General features: G+C 63.1%; 1 protein-coding gene across 1 annotated transcript in view; it reads left to right on the top strand.

The window, feature by feature from the left end:
• The first annotated feature begins 6,815 nt into the window (after positions 1-6,815).
• The window catches only part of ARHGEF11 (Rho guanine nucleotide exchange factor 11), a 24,908-nt gene continuing 16,011 nt past the window's right edge, over positions 6,816-15,712 (top strand). The window contains 4 exon segments of the mRNA XM_042784945.1: positions 6,816-7,004; positions 13,808-13,843; positions 14,966-15,057; positions 15,609-15,707. Of these exon segments, the coding sequence (XP_042640879.1) occupies positions 6,973-7,004; positions 13,808-13,843; positions 14,966-15,057; positions 15,609-15,707 (259 nt within the window). The 5' untranslated portion in view covers positions 6,816-6,972.

Raw genomic sequence — 15,712 nt, 5'->3', positions numbered from 1 at the left:
CATGTGGCTCTGTGCCCCTTTCGGGTCCCGGTTTTGCCCTGTGGCCAAATCCCTCCCGGCTTGGATGTGACCCTGCGCCACTGGAGGAGATAAACTGGGGAGGATCCCATCACCTTCCCAACTGCCCGGCATCACCTGCTCCTCACGGATCACGGGGACGGGCAGCGCAGGCAGGGACGGGCTGCTGGCCCTTTTGGTTCCCCTGGGCTTCGTGGGTGGCTCCGGGAGGGTTTTCCAGAGGCCCCCCGGGGCTGGTGAAACCCCGTCCTGACCAAAACATCCCCCGCCACATCCCTGCTTCTCCAGTGGGACGCTGCTGGCAGAGAGCTCGGTGCCCGTTCTGGCTGTCCCCATCCCTGTCACCAGCCGGTGTCCCATAGGGACCAGTGCACAGGGAGCTGCATCCCCGCCGCTCGCAGGGACCGGCTGCGAGGAAGAGGAGGAGGAGGAGGATGGCGACGGCAGCGGCCAGCAGCCCGCAGTTGGTGAGGGGTTAACGCAATTGTCTGTGCAGCCACGGCAGCAGGACTGGGGGTTTCATTTGAAGTGACCCTAAACGCATTGAAATTCATCGGGCCGGGTGTGCCGGCGGCGAGGAGCGCGCGGGCGAGACGGACACCGGGCACCGGCGGGAGGTGGGAGACCCCTGAGCGAGCCGGGAGAGGCAGCGTGAGCCCTTCCCTCGCAGGGACCCGGGGATCCCAGCACCCCTCGGAGCCCCTCTCGCTCCCAGTGTGGGTCGGATGCCCACCCTGACGGCACCGGCGCCGGCACGGGGCAGGGCCGGTGACACCCCGCTTGCCCCACAGCTCCCACCCATGTGCTGGGTTGTCCCTTTGCAGATGTTCGGGGCAGGACGGGGGGGGGTGACTCGCTGCAGGCAGGGCCCGGCGCGGGCAAGGAACGGGGGTTCGATTTCCATTTTCACCAATTTCACCAAAAGCAAGGGTGGCGTTTCACCCTGTTTGCTCAGGTTGGTGCCCCTGCGCCAGCCCCGCCTTGCCGCCGGCTCCAAAGAGGATTTAGGCAGCGAGGGAAAACCCCAAAGAGCTTTGAGGATTAGGGCTGGGCTCAGGGGATGAAGCAGACGATATCCCAGCCCAAATTCCAACCCTGCTCCTGGCGGCGGCTGTAAGAGCTTCATGGTCAGAGCTGGATCCAGTGCCCTCCTCTCCTCCAGCACCCAGCACGGCCAGCCCCGGAACAGCCGTATCCAGCCCAGGATGGATGTACCCGACCCTGAAATGGCCATATCCAGCCCCAGGCTGGCCATATTCAAACCCTAAAAAAAACATATCCAGCTCTGGGATGGCCGTATCCAGCCCCGAAATGACTGTATCCAGCCCGGGAATGGTCGTATCCAGCCTCAGGATGGCTGTACCCAGCCCTGGGATGGATGTATCCAGCCCTGAAATGGCTGTATCCAGCCTCAGATGGCCATATCCAGCCCAGGATGGCTGTATCCAGCCCCGGGATGGTCGTACCCAGCCTGGGAATGGCAATATCCAGCCCCAGAATGGATGTATTGAGTCCTGGGATGGGCTGTATCCAGCCCTGGGATAGAGGAGGGGACCAAGAGGGGGACAGGGGATGCCACTGTCCCAGGACACAGCATGCCCAGGGACCAGCCCAGCCCCCCAGGAACCCCCCTCAGCCCCTCTTCTGGCTGCTTCCAGGGCTGTGACTTTCCGATGTGACCTTCACCCCCTTGTCATCCTCTCCCCCCGCCACCCCAGCCCGGTTAGAGTTTCTGTTTGAAACCTTTTAAATCCCACAGTCCCGGGAGACCGAAGGATGGGAATGAGCGGGGCCAGGGAGGGAGGGAGGAAGGAAAAGCACCGTGAGCATCGGGGGATGCTCTGAGCCCGGGATGGGGGTCCCCGATGGGGTGCAGGTTAGACCCTCCAAAACAAGGAGGGGGCGGGGGGGCTCCCAGCCCCGGGAAATGAAGGGGTGACGTGCCACCGAGGGTGGCTGCAGTGATGCTCCTTCCCCATCCCTCTGCCCCATACCTGGGATGAGCCCCGGGATCTGCCCCCCCTCCCTGGGGTCCCCCCTGGCTCCTGGCTGTTCCGATGTTCCCTAATCCGCTTGTTTTAATAGCATTAAATGCTTTTAAACAAACAGGCCCTTCACCTCTGCCTGCCCGGGGTGGGGGGGGGATGCCCCAGCAGGGCCCGGGGGGGGGGGTTGGGGAGGGAGGGAGGCAGCTAAGGAGATTGAAGCGAGATTTGGGAGAGATAAAGGGGCAGGAACCTGGCCAAAACTCACCCCTGTGGGATCAGCCCCAAATTCTCCCCCTGCGCCCCGCTCGCTGTCCCCCTCGCCCCATCCTGGGGGGGACTCGGGCATGCTGGCTCCCTGCCCACCCCCAGAGCAGGGCACCAGGGACCCCCTGCCCCAATTCGGAGCCCCCCCGCCACCGCCTCCATGTTTGTGGTCCCCACTTGGCTCCTCTCCCCCCAACACTTGGGGGTCCCTCACCTGGAGACGGGGCACCCCGGGGCTCAACAGCCCCCGTAGGGCTCACAGGGACCCTGGCCCCCCCCCCCTCATAACAGAGACTTGAACAAGGTGTTGAGGCCCTTGCTAATGAGAGATGGAGAATAAACAAGGAGAGAAAATGGGTATGGAGCTCTTCCATGGGCGCCTGAGCCCTCGAGGGGGGGTTGCAGCTTCCTGCCCTTTGGATCTGCTGCTCTCGGAGCCCTGTTTGCCTTCCTGCTCCAATCCAAATATCCCAAATTGCCCCATTTGTATTTACCCGGCTGGGACACGGGGCCAGGGAAGTGCCTCAGGCGAGGGAGAGGAGGGAGTAGGGAGGGACAAAGGTGCCATCACCCTGTTCCATCCACTCCCATCTCTTTTTTTTCCTGCTTTTTTTGGCTGAATCTGGCCTCACACTCAGATAAAACGGAGGAGGAAGGGGGGAGCACGGGGGATCACTCACCTCCGGGCACCTGCAGCCAAAGGGGCAAAAACCAGTCGGGGTTTTCGGCAGCGGCTCCTTTGCCACGTCGAACGGGGACCCCCCAAACCTCCACCCTGAACCCCAAACCTCCTCTCGCCCCTCTCCCTCCCAGCCAGGTCTCGCTCCCTCTCCTCCCTGCTGGGGTGTAAGCAGATTTAAGCTCCCTTTATATACCCAGGTGATGCTCCCTAAGACCCTCAAAGGGTTTCTCCTGCCCAGCACCTCCCACTCGGGAAGACCCCCCCGGCAGGGCCACACGCGAGTGGGGTAGGGGGGGCTGGGGTCCCCCCCACCCCAGGACCCCCCGTGAAGCGGTCACGGCTGGCGGGTTTGGGGTTTTTTGGCGATGCTGAACCCAGTGTGAGTGAGGACGCGACTGTCCCCATGAGTGGTGGTGGCGTGGCCTGTCCCGGCCGTGGCGGGGGGGTCATGGGCAGCATCATCCTCTGGTGCTGGGTGCATCCAGGGGGTGCTGGGTGAATCCAGGGGGTGCTGGGTGCATCCAGGGGGTGCTGGGTGCATCCTGGGTGCTGGGTGCTGACCACAGGGCTCCTCTGCTTTCTGCTCGCAGGCTGGAGGATGCAGCGTGGCCGTCTGTCCCAAGGGCTGTCCGTCCTGCCCGGCTCCTCCTGGGTATCTTGTGAGCACCCAGCACGTGGGGGCAAAACCTTGGGGAGGGAAGGTCCCCCCTCAGCCCCCCGCTTTCCTCCCTGACTGCCCCCCGGCTCAGTCCCCCCTTTGCAGCCCCACAACCACTCCGGGATGGGGCACAGATCTCATCACCATCCTCCCCGGAGCTAAAAATCAGCTGCCTTTGAGGGGGAGCAGTGATCTTGGGGTGATGTCCCCCTGGTCCCCCGAGAGCCCTAAGAGTGCCCCGCTCGCTCGGCGTACAAAGCTGAGTCCAGCCCCGGCTCCCGGCAGATCCAGTTATGGCATTTCATCCTGGAGCTGCTGCAGAAGGAGGAGTTTCGCCATGTCATCGCCTGGCAGCAGGGCGAGTACGGGGAGTTTGTCATCAAGGACCCCGATGAAGTGGCCCGGCTGTGGGGCAGAAGAAAATGCAAACCCCAGATGAACTACGACAAGCTGAGCCGGGCGCTCAGGTGCCGCAGGGGATGGGGGGGCGGGGACGGGACAGGACAGGGGGACAGAGCCCTCGCCGTCCCAGGGGACCCCACGGGGTGGCATCTGCAATCCCAGTGGGACCCCTCAGCTCCCCCATTAACACACACACACACCCCCCTCCAGGTACTACTACAACAAGCGCATCCTGCACAAGACCAAGGGCAAACGCTTCACCTACAAGTTCAACTTCAGCAAACTCCTCTTCCTCAGCTGCCCGCTGTGGGATGCTCGCTGCCCGGCCCACCCCCACCCCCACCCCCCCCTGCCGTGCCCCCCAGCAATGCCAAGCCACAGGTAGGGGGTCCTGGGGACCCGTGGGGACAGGCTGCCCTTCCCCGGCACTGCCACATCCCCTTTTGTCCCCCCCCAGTTGGTGCCGAGCGTGCTGCTGAGCCGGCGAGTGCTGGCGGAGCCGCTGGCCTGGCGTTGGGGTCCCCAGCACCCCGACATGCTGGAGAAGAGCCTCACTAGTAAGTGTGGGGGCAGCGGGGCTGGTGGGCACGGCCAGTGCCAGCATGCGCTGGGGACAGGCAGGGCAGGGAGGGGGCTGCAGGGAGGTGGGGAGCAGTGGGCGCCAGGGTTTTTGTGGGTGCCGGGGCTTTTGTGGGTGCAGGGTACGGTGGGGTTCAGGGGCCCCCGGTGCTGCCTACGGCCCCAGCGCAGGCAGGGACGCGGCCGTTGCTGGTCCCACAGCAGCACCCAGTGGCTGTGACTGGGAGGGAGGACGGGGCACCCACCCGCAGGGTGCTGAGCCCACTGGAGAGCACCCCGGGGTGCTGCCCGCACCCCTCAGCCTGACCCCGGCCGGGATGTGCCGTTGGCCCTGCTCACCGCGCGTCCCATCTCTTGCTGCCCGCAGGCCTCGGCTCCTTGTCCCCCCCAAACCTGGGGGGGGTCCTGTTGCTGTCTGGGGGTCCCAGAGGAGCTTCCCCATCTGGCTGCCATCCCCCCACCGCTGCCAGCCCCGGGCCTCCCTGGCACCTGCCTGGGCCACCTTCCCCAGCCACCTCCTGGCCCCCCCAAACTGGGGGTCCCCGGACACGCAGGGCTTCTGTACCCCGGTTTCCCCCCCCCCAAACCCTTCCCCAGGCTCCCGCTCATGGTCGAGGGGCCGGTGGCGGAGCCCCCATCATCCCAGCCTGGGGAGGAAGGCGAGGAGGAGGAAGGCCGGCGTGATGCCACCATTGCGCAAAGCTGCCTCAGGGTGAAGCTGGAGCTCAAAGGCGGGGGGGGGGGGAACGGGCAAAAGTGGGGTGCTCCCAGCCACAGCAGCTTCGCACCCCCCCCGGCTGGTCCCTCCAGCCGCCCTAGGGTGGGCTGTGCATCGGGGCAGGGGGGGTGGGCAGCCGCGACACCCCCTCATCCCCCCCATCCCGCCCCTGCAGCACCCCTGGATGCGGCCGACATCCCCAGCGCAGCCCCCGGGGTCTGGCTGAGCCTCCCGCCCGTGGTTTGGGGTGCCCCCCATGGCCCCCAGGCTCAGCCCTTTGTCCCCCCCCTCCCAGCCATCGGACCCTGCCTGCACGCAGCTGCCGGTCTCAAAGGGCAGGAACCAGCTCACACCACACACCCCCCCCCCCAAGATAAACCAGTTTGCAGAGAGGGGTCTGGCTGTGCTCGCCCCGGGTGGCACCCCAAATCCAGTGGCACCCCAAAGCCACCGTCACCGCAGAGGGGAGGCTGCGTCCACGACCCCAAAACCGCCCACCCCCAGGGGTACGTAAAGGGGATTTGGGGGGGACGGCAGCGCAGGGGAATGCAGGTAGGACGGGCTGGCCCCCCCAAAAAGCCGATTGGGTCCTGGGGGCAGTGGGGGGCTGGGAGCTGGTTGGGGGGTTCAGGATTTGGGGTGAAGAGGAACGAGCCACGCAGCCGCCGCTCACTTGCAGGGATTCCCAGAAAACGGCCCATTTTCATTTTCGCTTTTCCATGTTTTCCATGCTGGGAAATCTGCAAGGGCAGGAAGAGGGGGGGAAAGCACCTCGCTCTCCTTTTTGGGGACACCCCCCCCCCCCCCCCGCCCTTACCCTCATGGCACCGGACACCCGTGGGGGCTCAAGGGGAGGCGGCGAGGCTTTGGGGGGGCTCCTCGCAGGGCACCCCTCAGTGGGGTGCCAGGGGGTGAGCCCCCCAAATCCCCGCTGCGGCTCAGGACCCCCCCATGCCTGGGGTACGGCTGGGACCCCTAAAACCGGGCTGTGTCTGTGGATCCCCCCCCCCCCCCCCCCCCGCCCCCAGCCAGGCTGTGCCAACGGGTCCCCCAATACCTCTGTCTATAGATCACCCCGTCTGTGGGTCCCTCCCCATACCCGCGCTCTGCGTCCCCAACACTGCGTGGGTGTGCGTGTGCGTGTCCCCCCCCCACCAGCCCCGCCCCACGCTGTCCCCCCGTGGGTCCTCTATACCCAAGTGGGTCCCCCCCCTCCCCGTGGCTCCCCGTGGCTCCCCCCCATCCCCACACATCCCCCCCCCCCACCCCACCCGTGTCCCCTCAGGCCGTGTCTGTGCGTGTGCGCGTCCCCCCCCGCACACACTCTTCCACCACCCTCCTCCCCTCCGCCGGCGCTGCCCCCACCGGCGGCGGCGGCGGGGGCCGGGCGAGCCCGGGGATTGGGAGCGGGCGTAGGCCTCTCCCTCGGCCCGGCCCCCAGCGCTGCCGGGCGGGTCGGGGCCGGGGGGGGGGGGGGGGGGTTGTGCCGGGGGGGGGGGGCAGCCGCCGCCGCCGCCGCCGCCGAGCCGGGATCAAGGCCGGAGCTGGGGGTCGGGCCCCGCCGCCGCCGAGGCCGCCGCCGGGGCTCCCGGGGATGGTGGCGGCCGGAGCGGGGCGGCGGCTCCCCGCGCCCTGAGCGCCGAGGGGCCGCGGGCGAGGCACCATGAGCGTGCGGCCTCCGCAGGCCCTCGACAGGTAGGTCTGGGGGGGCCGGGGGGGGGTCCCCGCCGCAGCCGCTCACCGCGGCCTCCGGGTGGGTGTCAGCCGAGGGGAGCGGGGCGGTGGGCGGCAGGGAGACCACCCCCCCCCCCCCGCGCTGCAGCCGGAGGGTCCCCTCTGAACGAGGCAGCGTTTTGGGGTGAAACTGTGGTTTGGTTTTTTGTTTTTTTTTTTTTTGGGGGGGGGGCGTGGGTAGCGCAGGCCGCAGGGCCTCCAGCTCCGTGGTGGAGGGGGGGGGTGGGGGGGTCCCTGTCGTCCCCCCCCCCCCCCCCTTTGGCCCATCCCTCCGTTACCCCAAGGTGGTCGCATCCCGCCACGATGCTCAGGTTTACGCTGGTGTGTGTGTGTGTATCCCCACCACCCACCCCCCCCCCCCCCAAAAAAAAAAAAAAAAAAAAAAAAAATCACTACCCCAAAACCAGCCCATGTGTGACCGGTGGGAAAATGTGGCCGAAATTAGAAATGGGGAAGCACCCAGGCTCGCTCCTGCGCTGTTAAATCGCTTTCCTCGGGGCGCAGCGGGAGCGTTTTGCCCCTAACAGCCTCAGTTTTAACCAGAAATCTCTTCAGGTGGGCTTTTGGGGGGGGGGGGGGGGGGCGTGCCCCTGGGGTGGATGGGGCGCCTCACCGCCCTCCTATCCTCTCCAGAGCTCAGTCCCTTGCAGGCAATTAAGCTAATTAACCCCCAGCGGGAGGATATTCCCCCTTCTGCCGCAGGAATGGGGGGGCTGGTGGGGGTCCCGCTTGTGCGTGTGTGTATCCCCCCCGTCTTTGGACAGCGTGGTCCCGGGTAGGCAGCGCTGTCTGCATCTTCCCCGCTCTGTGCGTAGAAAGATGGGAGACCTGCTCACATTCGGGAGCTGGAAACGGGCATCTTGCTCCTCGGCAGCCGGCTCAGACCCCTCTTGGCACCCATGTGCGGGGTCCGAGCAGACCAGCATGGCAGAGGGATGGGAGCCAAGGGAATAAGCCCCAGAAAAACCCCATTTGCTTTTGGGGGGACTTGAGGGAACGGAGGCGGATTGTGACTGCTGTGTCTTGGGGCGAGGAGCTTCCCGGTGTCCCTGGCACGGCCAGGCTCGTGGACTGGGACACCCCCCCCCCCCCCCACCCCGTCCAGCCGTAGGGATGCGACAGCGTTTATTCCACCTGGAGCTCGCCCACTCGTGCCCCTGGCATGGCTTTCTGCTGAAAACAAGGTTTTGTGGTCGCTCCCCATGCTCCAGGAGAAGCCGATTCAGGGCGTTGGGGTGCCGTGGCCGCTGGAGGCGTCCCTGGCCGACGGCGTTGAGGATGCTCAACGTGGGCTCCCGGCGCATCGGCACACGCTGCTGGCCCGAAATGTGGTTTGGTGCGTTCGTGGGCAGGGTGGGCGACGTGTTTCCACCTCCTTCGCCAGCGAGCCCTTTGCGCGGCTTTCTCCTGGTTTGGGGGAAAGATCGGGTGGGCGAGGCAGGGGCTGGGGTGGAGTACAAAACCACCCCGCCACGCTTTCCCTCTGCGTAACTCTTAATTAGGCAGAGAACCCGGCCACGAGGCCAGCGACAAGGCTCTGCCTGTTCACAGCTAGCCCCCCTGGAGCAGAAATTAAGGAGCTGCCGAATTTTGCTCCCATCCTGGGTGGGGAAGTGCCAGGACCAGGTCCCGGCAGCGTGTCGGAGCAGGGACGCACCGCGTGAGCCTGGCTGCCCGACTTCCCCACCTCGGGGAGCTGCGGGGCGTCATTACCGGGCTTAAGACTTCTCTCTGCTCTTTAAATAGCCGCGGTCTCCTCCGCTCTTTAAGGTCAGGCGCCTGAAGTGCCCTGGCAGAGCTGGGAGTCACTCGTTGCTGGGTGGCACGGCTCTGCAGCAATAAAAATGACTTGAAAATAGATTAATGTGAGGGCTCTCCCGGCCAAAACACCCCAGCAGCCGCCACCACTGAGCAAACAGTGGCTTTGGGGTGAGCACAGGGCTTCTGCCCGCTGGTCCATGCAGCCCATCCCAGTCCAGCAGGCTCCCAGGAGAGGCAGACCAGTGCAAACCAGTACAGATCCTCCTCCTCCAGTGTTAGGAGATGCAGAAGGAGCTGCGCATTGATCATCAGTGAGCACCGTCCAGCCGTAGGGACTTGACTTGTCCGTGGCTTTAGTCATCCCTCTCTAACCTCTTGTATTGCCACGGTTTTAATTGCGGAAGGAGCCCAGGGGAAGGCTGGAGGAAAGCGTTTCGAGAGCGGCTGTTCCTGAGCTGCACTGGTGGAAAGAGGCGCGATCTTCCCCACTCTGAGGTGTGTGGCTTTTATTTAGGAGGAAGGTCAGGGAGAAAACGTCCCTTCGGGGTAGGTTATTCCGTATCTCACTCGCTGCTCCAGATCTCGCACCCCAAAAGCGCCGTGAGTGCCGGACAAACCAGATCTGCCAGTCTGTGTTTTCCAGGAGATGAGTGGCACCGTTAATGATTACACCGCCCTGCACGGGCAGAGCTCGGGAGCGATTTGAGGTTGCTCACATCCTTGCTGCACGCTCCGGCACCATTCCTGGAAAATCTGGGCCCCGCGCTGCGTGTGAACCGCATCTTCCTTGGCGGGGAATTCGGATCTCGGCTCCGCTTTCCCCATCGGGCTCCCTCCACGCTCCCATGCCGTGGTTTTCTTGCAGGCAGGCAGGGCAAGGATGGCACACACTTTTGAAAACAAAACTTTGTGGGAGGAAAGGGCTTTCGGTGCGCAGGATTGCTGCTGATCCGGCCTAACTTTGTTGGTAACGGTCGTGAGGCTTAGCATTTATGCAGCAGAGACTGTGTGCAAAGTGCTTTGCAAACATGATCTAATTAAGATGTAAATACTTGCTGGCCCCTTCCTCGGCTCCCTCCTTGGCTCCCACAGCCCCTCCATGCTCTTCCCCAGCTCTTGCTGGTCTCTACTGGGCAGAGAGCTCCACTCTGTGTCCCTTTTTGGGTCTAATCCTGCTGTGGAGCTCCCACAGCCATCTCTGGGAGCGGAGCTGGGGTTGTTTAGGGTCTTCTTTCCCCGGCTGCCCCCTCGTAGAGGCTGCGGGGGGTGTTTCGGGAGGGAGCGGTGCGGGAGGGCCCCGGCCCAGTGAGCCGGGCAGGCATCGCGACTGCAAAACCCAACAAATTTTGCGTAACCGACTGGCTGCCCGAAATCGCAGCTGTCCCCGCGCTCAGCCTCCGTTCCTCCCCGTGGGGAATTGGCATTGCAAAAATTTGCAGCACACAGACAATTAGAAATGTGGGGAATGGAGTCTGCTGCGCCATTAAACAACCGGGGCTGCTGTGCTTGTCGTGTTAATTTTTATTTTTTTTTTTTTTTTCCCCCCCCATTTAATTAAAAGTCTTAATTTAAACAAAGCTTTTGCAAAATCCCCTGTCTGCTGCAACAAAGTTGCTGGAGGAATCCGGGGATTTAAATTCAGTTTGCTGTGGCGCGTACACGGGACTTTGCATCTGATTTGCAAAATGAAATTTGCTACCAGCCGCCTCCTGAGGGCTGAGGCTTTGCTTTGCTTTTCTCCCTTGGAGAAAAAAAAATAATACCCAAAAAAAAAAAAAAAATGCAGAGAGAGAGAGAGAGAGAAGGAAAAGCTTTGCTGCATAAAGCTCAGATGGATCCGGGATGACTCCAGCCTCGTGGATTCGCGGGCGGCCGGGCAGCAGCTGCGGGGCGGCTTGGCAGTCGCGCGTAGCCCGCGTGCCACGGGGACGCGCCGGATCTCGGCCGGCTGCCGCGGTGCCGGCGGTGTTGCCGAACCGCCGGGGTCGGAAGCCCGCTGGACGGTCCCGGCTCCGCTGCCGGGAAGAAGGAGCTGGGTTATACAAACACACCAGGATCGGCACGGCGGGGACGGAGGCGGCGGGTTCTTGGCCAAAAGTCCCCGGGGAGCTGCCCTCGTCCCGCGCTTCAAGTGACGTGCTTCCCCGGCTGGGAGACGGAAACTTGTTGTGCGTTCTCGTGTGGGAAAAGATGTTTTGAAAACCAGATCTCGTCGGGGATTCGGGGGGGGGGGGGGGCGTCGTCACGAGCTGCGTCTGCAGGCGGCCATAAATGTCGAGAACTGATTTTTATATTTTTTCCCTCTTTCTTTCATTTGCTCGCAACACCCTAGCGAGGTTCAAATCTGCCTCGCCGTGCAAACTTAGACGCAGACGCGTAATCACAAGCTTCCCCGATGCGTCATGGTGCAGCGGTGGATGGCTCGGCCACGGAGGGCAGGAGCGGCTTTGAGCCTCGAGCCCTCCGTCCCCTGCGGCGGAGAGGCGGGAGGCATTCCCCGGGGGGGGGACACACAGACACACACGGGGACACACACACCCCCCCCCCCTGCTCCCGGGGAAGCGGGGAGCGGGGCGGGGGGATGCGGAGGGACATCCCCGTTTGCGGCGCATCCTCGGCACGGCCGGCTTTCCGCTGCGAGGCTGGAGCCGCTCCAGCGCGAGGAGCGTCGGGGCTGGACGCAGCCGATTTCCCTCTGCCCTGCCACGGGGAGGGGGGAAGGGGAGGAAGCTGAATCATTTTTATGTTTGGGGGTTTTTTGTTTGGTTTTGGGTTTTGTTTGTTTGGTTGGTTGGTTTTTTTTTGTTGTTGTTGTTGTTTTGGTTTTTTTTTTTTTTCCTAGCTGAAATTCCTTCCTTCCTGTCCCCAGAATACCAGTATGTGAGGGCTGTGGCCCGGGAGAGCGGCCGGCGGCAGGGTTTGGCACGGGAGGTGATCCTGGTGCTACCAGCAGCTCAGACCGTTAACGTCAGGCTGCAGTGGAAGCAGTGACTCAATTGCGAGAGGAATCCCACCAAGACACTGATTTCCCTTTTCATGTCGTTGGTTTTCTTGTTTGTTTGGCTGTTTTTGTTTTTTTTTCTTTTTGCCATATATATTTCAATTTGTTTGCAACTTTTCCTGCTGATGGGCTGGCTCTGGCCCCACCTGCCTCCTCTCTCACTTCAAAAGGCAGCGGGTTTCCAGGCTTGCCAGCGCAGGCTCCGGCTACTCGCAAAACATTTTCTCTCCCCCGGAGCTGCGATCGCAGGGAGCCACCGTTTGGAGACCTGGGAAGGAAAAAAAAATAAAGCTCCCAGTCTCGGAGAGAGAGTTTTCCAAAGCTCCAGCTGGAGACTGACCCGCTTTGAGGATTTGATCCTGTTCTTCTCTTAATCTTTTAATTGTGGCGTTTGCTCTGCGTGGACTCCCGAGGTGGCAGTGCCTGGGCTGTGCTTTGCTCTTGAGCGTGCGTGTTGGTTTTATTTTTGTCCTTGGTTTTCCTTTTTTTCCCTCTGCTGTGCCCACCTCTGCCTGGCTGGGTGCTTCTCAGGGGGATGCCCAGTGTGTGCTGCCCTCTCCCATCCTGCCCCCATTTACAGGCAGGCCGCGCAGAGCATCTTGCTCCCGTCGCGTGATCCTGAAAAGCAGACAGCCGCGATTTAACTGAGAGTAGCCAAAATCAGGGAAAATAACCTCAGAGCTGAAACATCCGTGGTGTAGGATGTGGCTACAGGTGCCGGTTTGGAGACTGGCACCGGCGCTGGGACTGGGTGAGTCAAGGGCGGTTGGAGGATTTGGGGAATGTACAAGGGCTCTGGAGTTAAAAGTTATAGGAAAATTGGAGGGCTGGTCTTTCCGGGCACCGAAAGCAGCTTCCCCAGCTGGAAACAGGCGTCGGGGTCAGGTCTCCGTCAAGCCGGCAGCGTTTGGTTTGAAATGGCAGGTTTTGGCTCTCCGTAAGTCAATTAGGAAGGAGCTTATGCAAAGCCGAATTAAACTCCTCTTTTAGACAGCAATAAGCCAGCGCTGGCCCGGCTCCTTCAAGCGGGATGGAAACAGGCTCCTGCCACGGGCGTGGGGTTGGCATCTCCCAGCGCGGTGCTGGTGTTGGACTGGTGGCCCCTGGCCGGGCTGTGGGCTCAGCCACGCGTGGTCCCGGCACCGCCGGGCACTGGGGAGCTTGCCCTAACGAAGAGGCTTAACGACTGTCCCGCTGTGCAGCAGCACCTTAAATCCTGGCATCCGGGGCAATGCGGAAAGAGGAGCCGATCCTTCCTTGGCCTGGATAAGCGACGGGTCTGACCTGCCCCGAGCACCCTGAGCCCGGCTGCCGGGTAATCCCGCGGGGTTAATCCTGCGCCTACCCATCGACTGGCAACAGTGCTCTGAAATGGGGAGGGGGGAGAGTGGTTCCAGCTTCGGCCGTCTCCCCCCTTCCACAGCCCCCATCCCAGGCTGCGACCGTGCCTGGGCTCCTTCGCGCCGAGGTCCTGGTTTATCCCTCGCTTCAGCGAGCGAGGGTTGTAGTCGAGTAAATTAAGAGGCTGTGGCGTAACGGTTGTGCAGGTCGGGTCTGGATTAAGATTGTCCAGGCAACCTTAAAGGAGGCGTTTCCTAATATTTGCTTCCTGGATCAGGGAAGGAGAGGGGGAGTTGTTGGGTTTACGCCGCTGCGGGCTCCGACTTTGCATCCCCATGGGGTGGTTTTGGGGGGGACCCTCTTGCTCGACGCCTCCTTCTCCGTGTCGTCCAGAGGAAGGTGTGAAACCAGGAGGAGGATTTGTCCCAGCGAAGGTGAACCCTGCCCCGAGCCTGGTGGGCGCTGCGAGGCCGTGCCGGGCTCGGGGGGGTGTTTTTGGGTCCTGCCACCCTCCCCAAGGGGTGTAAGCGTGCTGTCACCATGCTGCCTGTCACACCTCTGCCTCTTGATCTGTTTGTCTTTCCCCGCCTCCCGCTGTCCTCCCGGTGTCCCTTGTGCCACCTCTCACGGCCACCACCCCTGTCTCTGTCCTCTCCGGCAGCCGACCGGGCAGCAAGAGGCAGCCTCACCTGCCCAGGTAAGCGGGCACAGGGACGGGGCTGCTTGTGCTCTCATCCTGCACCCTCGCTTCATCGCAGCCTTCGGGGTGGAAGGCAGAGACCGGCTGCTCTTCCCAACGGAAGCACCTTCATTTTTTCCCTCTTCCCGTTGCTTTCCAGCCCTGCCCCAACAGGGGAGAGCTGTGGCTGGTTAGGAGGAGAGACAGGGCTTTCATCCCTGGGGTGGCGTGGGATCGTGGAGGGGGACAGGGAAGAGGAGGCAGCACTCCGGGGCCCTCGTTTTGTGGATGGAGCCAGTTTGGAGGCAGAGTCAGGCCCCTGAGGAGGGGTAAAAGCTGAGGGCTGCTCTGGCATGCCGTCCCCTCTGGCCACAGCTCGTGGGTCTCCTGCCCACACACTGAGCCTGCCGGCACCATCTTCCTCAAGGAGTGTTTGCAGGGATGGCTGCCCAGCCTGGACTTCCCCAGACCCCCATTAGCTGGAGAATAAACGCCGGGGCTAGAAAGAGCCGTGCAGATGAGCTCCCCCTTTCAGCACGGCAGCGAGGGGATGCGCTGTGCCCCTTGGATGCACAGAAAGCCCCAGTCCACGTGCCCATCCAGCATCCAAAACCTTCCTGCAGGACTAGCGAAGCTCAGTGAGAGGACAGCACCATAAAGTAACTGCCTGTTGTCTGTCTGTCTGTGTCTCTCACCCATCCTTTGCTGCTTCGTGTCTCTCCTTCCATCAGCCCCGTTGCTGCCTGGTACAGACCTGCCGCTGAGCTCCATCCTGTCCGCGCTGCATGATGCATCCCTCCCCTCACCCACCACCTTCGCCGCTCTCCTTGAGCCCCGCTCGTCCCGGGCAGCCCCCGCCGTTCCTCCCTGCCAGCAAACGCGGGACCTCGGGGTCCTGGCCCCGAGCGGGGTCTCTTTTGGGGGCTCTCCCTGGAGCCCCGTGGTGGTGAAGGGAGAGGAGCCTTTTCCCAAGGCGGTTTGGGGACAGGCAACGGGAGGGATGGGCAGCATTCGCCCGTGCTGGCTGCTGTCACCTCCCAGCTCCGTGCATTTGTTTTTCCGAAGCCTGAGAAGGAGCCGTGGCTGCAGGATGGCTCCGTCCAGCTGTCCCCCTCCCTGAGTAATCTTTCTCCTCCGCAGGTTAAGCAGCCTGTCTTCCTTGGGTGACTCGTCTTCAGAGCGGAGGTCTCCCGGGCACCACCGCCAGCCCTCCGACTCTTCCGAAACCACAGGTAGGGTTTTCCTGCCCCCCTCCTCTGCTTTTCTTGCACTTGAGGACTGCGTTTAGCGCCCTGTCCACACCGGGAGCTTGGGGGCACGTTGCCACCTCCCTCAGTCCTTGCAGCACCCTTGGGGACAGGGCTGCTGCGCCCCTTCACAGCACCCAAAGTCACCCAGCCGAGGCTGCAGGTGTCTGGGGAGGGCAGGGCGCTTCCTCGGCTGCTGGCAAAGCAGCCCAGCGGGGCCAGGGATGATGCTCCAGCTGCCTGCAGCCAGAAGCTACTTCCCACCCTGCCTGTGCTCCCCGGGGGCACCCCGTTTTTAGGAGAAGGGCTCCAAAGCAGGGACATCGCGCGAGGGGTTTGCGGGGTGAGGACGAATTAGCCGTGCCCTTGGGGTCTGGCAGCAGCAGGGGGGGCTGACACCGGGGGCTCTGCACGGGGCTGTGGCTCAGGAGAGCTGGTGGGAGCCGCAGGCCCTGAAACTGAGAGCAGCAGGAGGGGGTCCCCACAAGCCAAGGCTGCGCCCCACTGTTTTTTTCCTTCTCTTCCCCCCCACCCAGGTCTGGTCCAGCGCTGCGTCATCATCCAGAAGGACCAGCATGGCTTCGGCTTCACCGTCAGCGGGGACCGCGTCGTCCTGGTGCAGTCGGTGCGGCCAGGTGAG

Source organism: Tyto alba, unplaced genomic scaffold (assembly GCF_018691265.1).
Source record: "Tyto alba isolate M040663 unplaced genomic scaffold, T.alba_DEE_v4.0 Super-Scaffold_8, whole genome shotgun sequence".
In the NCBI taxonomy this organism is placed as follows: Eukaryota; Metazoa; Chordata; class Aves; order Strigiformes; family Tytonidae; genus Tyto; species Tyto alba.
Note: the sequence above shows the minus strand (reverse complement) of the source record. Positions and strands in the feature narration are given on the sequence as shown.